The 10,324-nt window shown below is 44.8% G+C and overlaps 1 protein-coding gene across 6 annotated transcripts in view; it reads right to left on the reverse strand.

The window, feature by feature from the left end:
* celf4 (CUGBP, Elav-like family member 4) overlaps window positions 1-2,389 on the reverse strand; it is a 111,680-nt gene extending 109,291 nt beyond the window's left edge. For 4 of the 6 annotated variants that reach the window (XM_072662040.1, XM_072662037.1, XM_072662036.1 and 1 more), the window contains exon 1: window positions 1,272-2,389. In XM_072662040.1, coding sequence (XP_072518141.1) covers window positions 1,272-1,512 — 241 coding nt within the window. In that variant the 5' untranslated portion in view covers window positions 1,513-2,389. Of the gene's footprint in view, window positions 1-675; window positions 768-1,271 lie in introns of those variants that run through there. The other 2 variants (XM_072662038.1, XM_072662039.1) reach the window with 2 other exon arrangements.
* Between the last annotated feature and the right edge of the window lie 7,935 nt (window positions 2,390-10,324).

Genomic DNA, 10,324 nt, shown 5'->3' on the forward strand with positions numbered 1-10,324 from the left:
AATGGCTAATTAATGCACTAATTAACACAGCATATCAGAAACCACCCTTCCTATACTGTTCCATCCTGTGTACCTATAATTTACTCTCACTGAAAGCCTTGTGAATGAACGTGAACCTGAAAAAAACATCCAGATTAATATTCTCCAGCAAAATTTCGACTAAGTGCATTTTAATGAAGCTCCAGTGTGAGCAGTGATGATGCCGCTCTAAAGCCGGCTCTTGAGTTTCGTCAGAATTCAACCAAAACTAAATGTCAAATATTGAACCGCTCACAGTGGTGCTAAATGTGGTGGCGACCTTTTCCTCTTTTTCTTGTGATGTGCCGCACACACACACACACACACACATATGCACCCCCCACCATCACACATAACCACACCCCCCCTACACACACAGCTACCCTTCATGGAAAATAAACGCCAAGCAACAAAGGTCCAGAGCTGAGCGCTGCCCTGCACTGTTTCTGAGGAGAGCTCCACATCTCTCCATCTCCATCTGCCCAGTCTCAAAGATCCACACACCACACTACACTACAATACATGAACCTGAACAGGACTCTCAGCAGACCTCAGCAGAACTCTCTCTCTCTCTTTATTAATATTACAGTAAACCACAATAGCTGCCTTAATGGGACCACAGTGATTTTAAGAGTTTAAGGCAATCCGAATACCCACCAGAATGGGCTGTCTACGGGACCAACAGCATCCACCACACCAAAGCAACGAAGCTCACAAATGCACACAAGACCATCAACCACCTCCCTGAACTTTGCAGGAAATCTTCAGTGTTTCAGCTTATTCGCCTCCTTCAGCTTCTTCACTCTCTTGCTGTGCTGAATCTCTGGACCTAATCCCACACCACGTAGGGAGAAGAGATAGAGACATCTAGACGTCTTAGACAGCCTCAATGACAGGAGTTGTAGAGGAGAAGAGGAAGATGGAAGAGGAGGAAGGAGAGGATCTTCACAGCCCTTAGAAGTGCCGTCATGCCTGCTTGTAGTGCCAGTTTATCACTCACACTGTGAAAATGTGGACATAATGCCTGCTTCTAGTTCACCCTCACTCAGCGACGGATGATCTCATCTGAATGTTCTCTACCAGAGAAGAAGCTGTCCTTCAAAACCTCCAGTGAAGGTGCCTCGGTGAAGCTCTCATTGTAAGCAATGTTGAAAATGAAGTCAAATCTAATTAGAGGAACGCAGAGCGAGACAGAGAGGGATAGAGATAAAGAGAGAAAGAGCGCGAATGAGGCAGAGGAGCATCTCTGGTACCTTTGTGCATGCCTGTGAAGCGGTCCTTCAGCACGGTGAGCTCGTAGATCTTGCCGAACTCCTCGAAGAGCGGCCGCAGGTCCTTCTCGTCCAGGTTGCGCGGGATCTGTCCCACGAAGAGCTTGATAGCGTCGTGGTCCTTCATGGGGATGGTGGCGCAGCTCGCGGGACCGTGCGCGTGACTTAGTCCGTTCACCAGCCCGCTCGCGCCGTCCGCCTGCCCGTTCGCCAAAGTTGCCATCTCTTCTCTTTCTGCGGCGCAGGAGCACGAGCAGGAGGAGGAGGAGTAGTAGGAGGAGGAGGAGGAAGAGGAGGAGGAGGAGGAAGAGGAGGAGGGAAGGGGAGGGGAGGCGGGTGGCCGGGCTTTTAGCTCAGCGGTCTCTCGCGGCACTGGTGGCTCGAGGGGTCCTCTGGAGGAGCCGGGACGGGCGATCACACATACACACGTACACACACGCACGCGCGCACACACATTCACACACACTCACACAGACGAGGAGGAGGTGGTGGTGGTGATGGTAGTGTGGGGTGGTGGAATAATGGAAGACGTGCACGCGAGTTTTAAGGCAAATATTTACGCAAGCATAAAAACACACACACACACACACACACACACACGCACGCACGCACGCACGCACGCACGCACACACTCACGCCCGCGCGCGCGCACTCAAGAGCACAGACGTACCATGAAATAAGTTAAACGTCGCGCGCGCACGCTCGCTCCGCTCGTCCCGGTGGAAGTGGCGTGTGGTGGTGGAGTTGGTCCCTCTGCGCGCGCGAGCCGCCCGTTCAAGAATTCACTCATTCACTTTAGTAAAAAAACAAAAGGAAGAGAGAGGGAGGAGGAGAAAGCGCGAGAGAGAGAAAAAAAAAGAGAGAGAGAGAGAGATAGAGAGAGAGAGACACCGAGAGAGACCGACCGCGAGCCCCTCGCCTTCTTTTTTTTTCTATTTACACCTCCGTTCCCCCTCGCGCTCCTGCTCCGAGCCTGCTACTCCTTTATTTATTTTTTTTTGCATTGGGAAGTCGGTGTGGGTGCTCCTCGCGGTTTAAACGGGCAGGACGGGCTCAAGCACGCGACATACTGCGGGGGAGGCACAAGAGCAGAGCAGCTTCCAGAAGCTCGCGCCCCGCGTGGCTCTGCGCTGTGCTCCCCCTCGCCCTCTCCATTATACCAAGAAATGGTACGGTCCGCAGAGGGGGGAGGGGGGGGGCACTATAAATAAAGTGAAATATCACAATTTTTGTGTAGTTCTTTGTGTGGTATCCCGCGAATGACGCACTAGCCACGCCGGCCAACGAGCAGCACGCTGCTTTCTCTTTTTTAGCATAATGCAATCAGATGTCTTTGTACAGAAGACAGACTGATGTTGGTAATGAAGCCCCGGCGTCCTTATTATTGGTGCAGCACTGTCGTGTACTCAGTCACGCACCCATATTCATGAATTATGCTTGCGTTTGCGTGTCCTCGTGCTTGGTTTTGGAAAGAGATCTGGTCTACTGAGCGGCGTTTACAGAGCGCGCGAGTCCGTGAGTGCTAACGGACATCAGGGGCTGTAGCGTCGAGCTGAGCGTGGACAGCGCCAGTGCTGAATCCAGGCTCGGTAATAGTAATGCACCCCCTACACCCCCCTCCCCACACACACTGGACTGTGTCAGTGCTGATACCAGTCACGTGATCACCGCGAGTGCCCTAAACAGCACAAGTGCTGAATATGGACAGCGCGAGTGCTGAAAATGTGGTCATGTGCAACAGTGTCTCTACTCAACACCATCACATGGACAGTGTCAGGGCTGAAAACCGTCACGTGATCCCTTTGTAATAAGCCAACACATTGATGTGCATCTGAATATTCTGAGTATGGTCACGTGAAGAGCAGAAGTGCTGAATATGGACAGTGTGAGTGCTGAAACTGAAACTGCCTGGTCGCATGGACAGCGCCAGTGCTGAAATGGTTGTGTAAATGGAGTGTCTGTACTGAACTGGATTGCATGGACAGCGTCAGTGTTTTTTAACGGGACTGTGTTCAGTACCTGAATATGGTCACATTGCTTTGTTTAAGTACTGCCTGTGTTGCTGCCAGTGCTGAAGATATTTGCATAATACAGAAGATAGAATATTAGCCAGTATAGTCTGGATACTGAAAACGCTTCCATGCAGGATCAGTTCTGAATACAGCTTCTACAGTGTTGGACAGCGCCAGTGCTGAAACCAAAGCACATGTTGAATGTGATGACACAGACAGTATCAGTGCTGAAAGGACCCATTTGAAACAGCATGAATACTGACAGCAGTTCTGAATGTGAGCACTTGAAAGAGTGTGAGTAGTGAATGCTCTGTAGGTTGGATCCGGTACCCTTTTAGTCAGTACTGTCTGGGTGCTGAAAATACTGGCAACAGGAGTGTGAAGCAATGGCAGACCTTCCAAGTGTTTGGGCTGCCTTAGTGGAAAGCAAAAGAGATCGTGGACAGCGCCAGTGCTGAACACAGCTGAGTGAAACAGCTTCAGGGATATAGTCAGAATACGAGTGTGTCAGTACTTGTGGACCGTGCTTAGCACTGGCATATTCGAGCACGAGGGGCTGCATCTGTATCCGCGCGCTAACCGCGAGAAAGAGCTCTGATGTTGTTGTTGATGATGATGATGATGATGATGATGGTGATAAATACGGGACAGTAACACGACCTGTTTCTCCAATACTAGGAGATATTAGTCTTCCTGTGCAGCGTGCGAGGAAGCTCGGGCTGCTTCTGAGAAAAGACTGTGAGCTCCTCCGCGCGGCGCGTGCGGGCAGAGTTGAGCACGAGCAGCTCTCGCACACAGATACGGAAAGAAAAGGGGAAATGAGTGGCTGTACGGTGTGTGTGTGTGTGTGTGTGTGTTTGTATGTGTGTGCGCGCCTGTCAGTGTGTGTGAATAGTACACGTATTATTATCGTTGTCCTCCTATAAAAAAGAGGTCTCTGGTTAGCCATCAGGGAAGGCGCTGCTGCCATACACGGACCACACACACACACACACGCACGTACGCACGCACGCACGCACACACGAACACACACGCACTGGAATCTGAGAGTGTTTAGAAGAGCACATTTAAGTGCACAGTTAGTGCTTGTGTGTCGTTTTTATGACTTTATGGATTTTATGTGTGAAGAAAGAGATTTCAAAGACTACTAAAAGGCTACAAGACAGGTCGTATGTTCAGCTTGGTGCTTCACGCACACACACACACACACACACTTACGTCTTTTTTCCACACCAGAGCACGCGAGCACAGCAGGTTTTTTTCCTTTCTCTCTTTTTTGTTTTCTTTCTCTTTCTCGTTCTGACAATGACACACCGCTGTCTAGCTCGAAGCACCTGCTCATAATGATGTGAAATTGCAGGCTGCGCACGAGTCCCTGCTGAGCAGTGGGCCTGGACCAAAGGAGGAGAACATTTGTGTGCACAACACTGAGAGGAACACGCAGACAGGTAGAAGCCAATCAGATGAAATTTTCAAGGAAAGTTAAGCTGCAAGACTCCTCTGAACTCATGCAGGTTTGCAAACAGTAAACAGTTCACTGTAGATGGTTTTACACGCTATCTCTATTTCTAATGGGGATCTTTAGGGACCATTAGGTGATGTGGTGACGAAAAAAAAAAAGGTGAAAGACCTAAAATTACTAAAAATGTTTACATCAAATTTACAGATTTATCACAGCCACACTTATCCTTAACATACATGGTTGTTTATGGAACAAAAAGTGGTTCTAGTAAGGCAACACTGAAATAACCCTTTGTAGAGTAAAGGTCTCTCACTATACATATTTCTACATTCTGAAAAATAAAGCTGCTATCAAGGGCTCTTTGAGTGATGCAACAGATAAGCCATTTAACTTCTATAAAGAACCATGGCTGTGAAAAAAGATGTTTGCCACCAAACATGGTTCCTTATTTAACCATAAATGGTTCTTTATTTAAGCAAAGTGGTTCTTTTATAGCATCTTTAAATGTATTTATATAGGCCCATTTATATGATTAGAGTAGTCATAATTCATTTTTAAAAATCATTTCCCACTCTTCATCCTTTAGAATCAGACAAGCTGGTCTTATTACTGTGTCTTTAGATGGATGTGTAATGTAAATACGCAAATGTAAATGATCTCTGTTCTTATTGGCTGGCCTGTACTGAGCCTCATTCAAATAGCAGTCCAGTCTGAAACACTCAGCATAACTTCAATATGCAGTAGGATGAACAGGCAGATACAATGGCGTGCAAAAGTTTGTCCACCCATGGTCAAAATGTCTGTTATTTAAAATAAAGGGGCTACAAATTGAGGTAGTCCACAGTGGATTTTGAGATGTGTTCAGGATCATTATCCTGCTGTAGAAGAATCCTCTTTACATATTCAGTTTTTGTTTTAGATGGTGTGATGTTTGCTTTCAGAATTTGGGGTTTAATTGAATCCATTCTTTCCTCTAATAGTGAAATATGCCTTGTGCCACTGGCTGCAACACAAGCCCAATCCACCCTCATGTGGTGAATTAGACTTGTGTAGATGTTCCTGCTGAGCTTTGTGGTATGGATGCAGGAATGGTTTTCTACAAAATAAAATGTGAATATTTAATAATGTATAATAAATAATAACGATAATAACAATAAAATGTAATAATAATAAAAAAGACATAGATGCATAGCCATATGTTGTACACTCTTAGGATGGACTGCTTTATGGACAATCCCACACAACAGTTGGATATTACTACACCAGCCAGGAGTTTGAAGCAAAGTGCTGACAGTCTGCAGCCTCTCATCATTTCCTGTTTCATTCACTTTAAGCAAAGATCAGTTGGACAGATATTACAACACAATGGGGCGAAATGGTCGGTGGAGTTTGTGCTGGCATCCACACCATGATGTTAAAGGTTTGGCCTCAGCCCAACGCAGCGTTTAACAGCAGAAATGCCCACACTCTGTGGCCCCTCTTCACCTATGGCTGTCACTGACTGTAATGGTGGGTTAATGTCGTTTTTGACTGTTGGATTGGCCTGGCCCAGCCGTGTCAGCTTGCTTCCTTTGGCAAAGCAGCCTGGCCTGTTCTCCAAGCGCACCCCTGGGGCCACATTCAGCTTCTCTTGCCTTCAGCCATATTTTTTAATACAAGGGTGAAATGTGGGAACACAAATCATTGTAATTATGTGCGGTGGGTAGTATTGCGACAATTATGTAAGTTATGTTGTCATTATTGTTCCCCGATGGTTCCCACTCCTCACCTTCCTTCGTTTCTTTCAGTGTTTTTTTGGAGTGCGCCACAAGCCGGCCTAAATGAAAAGGTACTGATGAGCGGGCCCATCGATGTGATAATAATAATATGCAATTAATGGGTAATTTACGGAATAATATGTCTACACCGAAACCCCATAGGTCGCTAACGTTCTTTGATTCTGGTCGTTAGATGTGGTTCAGATGAATAGCCGGAAAGGAGGCATTATTCTCAAATTCATGCCCTGTGTTTCTCTCCAGAGGAGCTAAAGCCATTTGCTGTAAGTCTTTGAATAAGAATCCAAATAAAATCACACGTTCTTGCTTAATATTGATTACCATGCTTATTTTTTTAATGCCGTTCCCAATGACAATGCATTTGCTGCCCCATGTCTAAGACATCCTTGCTTTCAAGCATGCATCTATCAATATGTGCTGCTGTCCAGGGTCCTGAAACACTGAAGCCGGCATTGGCGGACCAGTGTAAACACAATATCAACGCTCTTTGGGGGCATTAGTCTCTGTGGGAGTGAATTTCATTGAAAGAGGTATGTAGGCTACACTAAGGGCAGCAATAGGCTATTAGTTGTGTTTATTGACTTTATCTAAAATGGAACAACGGCTCCGAAAATAAGAAAAGTGGCCAGTCTACCTGCAGCTACCTCTAACTCTGAACCCCATAACAACATTGCAGCAGAATAACTTAATGTCCTTGGAGCCTTGCTCGAAATCAAATCCGGTTCCAGGCAATGTAATTGTTGAGGAAGGCAAATGAACGAGAGGTAAATGAAATTCTTGCAGGGCAACTTCCACAAATAGATTGATAATGTGCACGGGCCTCCGTATAAAGTACGCTCAGGTTTCGATATTACCCACTCTGCATATTAATGTCACTCCTAACCTGTCCTTCATCCGGGACAAAGTTCTAAATCTCGCAGAGCCTTGAGCCTCGGAGGCAGTATATCATCACACCGTAATTTAGGAGGATGAGTGGAGGAAAGGGCACGGGAGGACTGAACGGCAGGACGAGCAGAGAGGTGTGCAAGAAACACAGAATAGTGAAGAAATACAAGAACATGGGCAGTGGGACAATAGATTAAAAAAAGAAGAACTTTCTGAAGCTGGTAAGTTGTGAGTATGTTATAGATATGCATGTACACAATGATCTATTGAATTTAAGTTATATATATATTTGCATAAGTAATTTACATATTTACATCAAATAAATACAGTGAATCTTTTTCGTATTTTTTTGTGGTTTGTTCTGACCTTATTAGGCACCAGTAAAAATAAAACGAATTATGATAATAGTGATGGTCAGGGGTACATTTACATAAAAGGGGAAGACGTCCATATTAAAGCAAAATCTGGTATACAGGACTTCCCCACTCCACTCCACCCATATCAGTTTGCCATTCTTTCATTGGCTTTAACAGTTCTTTCTCAGCATTTGACCATGACATTATTGTTCTTATTTTGGCACCATTTGTCCTGGCTATTGTACATTCTGGATGAGTAATGGCCCCAAAAATAAGTAAGCCAAAGGAAATGCACAGGAACAGTGTGGGAGTGTTCAAACCATATTTTCAATATTGTATTTTTGGCTGCTGTGAGGCTGGCCAAATAGAGTGCATCTTGAAAAACGTCCTAGACAGTTATTCATGTTTTTGAAATAATTCTGCCAAGCAGTGTATGGCTGGTTAACAGTTGACTATAGCTGCCAAGCAACATACATCATAAAGTAGATAGCTATGCTAGCCCAACATGTTATTTAGAGCTATTTAAAGCAAACTAGCTTTCCAACACATCGCAATAAGACAGGAGGTTTGAGGAGTACCACAACCAAAGAATCCATCCAGCCCTCCATACATCTGCACTAACCATTCCGTGGGGGGAACCCAACACCGGAACCCAACATACTCTGAGAAATGGCTTGATTATGAAGCTCCAGTGAAGCGAGTGCGTTGGGTGCTTGTGAGGCTGTCAGGTAAGATGTTAGCCTGGGAGCTAACCTGAGAGCCTCACAAACACCTGACACTTTGCTTTACTGAAGCCTCATAGCCAAGCAATTTCTCTGAATAAGGATGATGGTAAGAGAATTTGTATGGACGTTTGGTGGATGTTTAAAATTATGGATTCAACCATAGACACAGGTCTTCTTCTTTGGAAAGTGGTGGCTATAAGTTATATCGTGCTCCACAGCACTTTTTGTGTTGTGTTGATAACACTGCTGTTGTTCAAGAAAGATTCTTCTAAATGGATCTGCTCTCATGCCAGAAGGTCTAACACAAAGTAAAGGTGAATATAGTAGGGTTCTATATAATACTCAAAATGCTTCTTTGACATGTTAGAATAATCATATAAACAACCATAACCAATAGGATTTCAACAATCAAGCATCTTAAATGTTCTATTACACAGAATATGTAACAAATCTAATCAGATCAGAGCCACAGATCTATATATTATATGGACAAAAGTATTAGGATACCTTCTCATTCATTGTGTGCTCTATAATCAAGTGTATTACAAAAGAGTTGATCCTTCTTTTGTTGGAGTAACTGTCTCTCAACTGTCCCAGGAAGGCTTTCTACTAGATTGTGGAGAAGTGCTGTGAGGATCTGATTGCATTTAGCATCAAGAAGTCAAGATGTTGGATGATCACCACCCTGCTTCATCCCCAACTCCCCAACTAATCCCAAAGGTCTTGGATGGAGCATCACCCATCATTCCAGAGAACACAGTTCTACACACCTGGCATTAGGCAGCATGGTGTCAATAGGTTCATGTTTGCTCTGCTCCAGAGAGTATTATTCTACTGGCAGTACTTCTCTACAGGGACTAGACAAGATGTGTGTGTGTGTATGTGTGTATTTGCATATCTGTGTCATTGAGTGTTCATTGGAAGGGGTGTCCACAAACATTTGGACATGTAGTGTGTATAATGGCTTGTACACTACAGTTCTACTACACATAATCATCACATTTACAAAAAAAATCTTCTATCAAGGGTGCCAGAATATTAGGGCCCATTTAAAAAAAGTACACTGGGCCCCACAATCCACAGCAGTTAGGCCAAAATCAATTACTCAATTAATACATGTGTAGGGCCCCTGTCAGTCACAGGCTCTTAGAATCATCCTAACCCCCATATGGCACCCCTGGGTGTAATCTAAAGAGTGTATGCCAACATTAGGTTTCCCCTATAATCTTTAGATAATGTGAAGGTTCTTCACATCCACACCTCTATTTTCAAACAATCTTCATTAGGGAACCAAATGTGCTTCGTCTGTAAGACCCCTAAAAGACCCCTTTTGTGGCACCTTATTGGAAAGTGAGGTTTAGTGCATTAACAGGGAATTCAACTAATGTGTATATAATCACATATGTGCATATCAAGTACTTTATCTAATGTGTTTCAGCTGATTGGACTGTAGAACCACAACTATCTGCTTTATAAGCTGGGTTTTAAATGGTGGCATATAGGAGCTGAAGTCTGCAAATGAGTCTAGCCTTAGTGATAAGGGAAAACTGCTCAATTTGAGCACACGTATAAAAACAAATAAAGACATGAATCGGTACAGTTTTTTCTCTAATTGCTGTTTACTCTTGAGAGGCTGCTTATCGAAGGAGTGGTAATATTGTGCGTCAGAGCCGCTGGTTGTTAGGGCTGTATTGGAAACAGATTAGTGCTTTACCACTTGACACAGCTGGGTGTTTCTTCTGAGCTCAAATCCTCAATCATGACTCTCTGCTGACTCTCAGCTCGCTACCGACGGCAGGGCTGGGGAGGCTGTAGCAGCA

Source organism: Salminus brasiliensis, chromosome 18 (assembly GCF_030463535.1).
Source record: "Salminus brasiliensis chromosome 18, fSalBra1.hap2, whole genome shotgun sequence".
Lineage (NCBI taxonomy): Eukaryota > Metazoa > Chordata > Actinopteri > Characiformes > Bryconidae > Salminus > Salminus brasiliensis.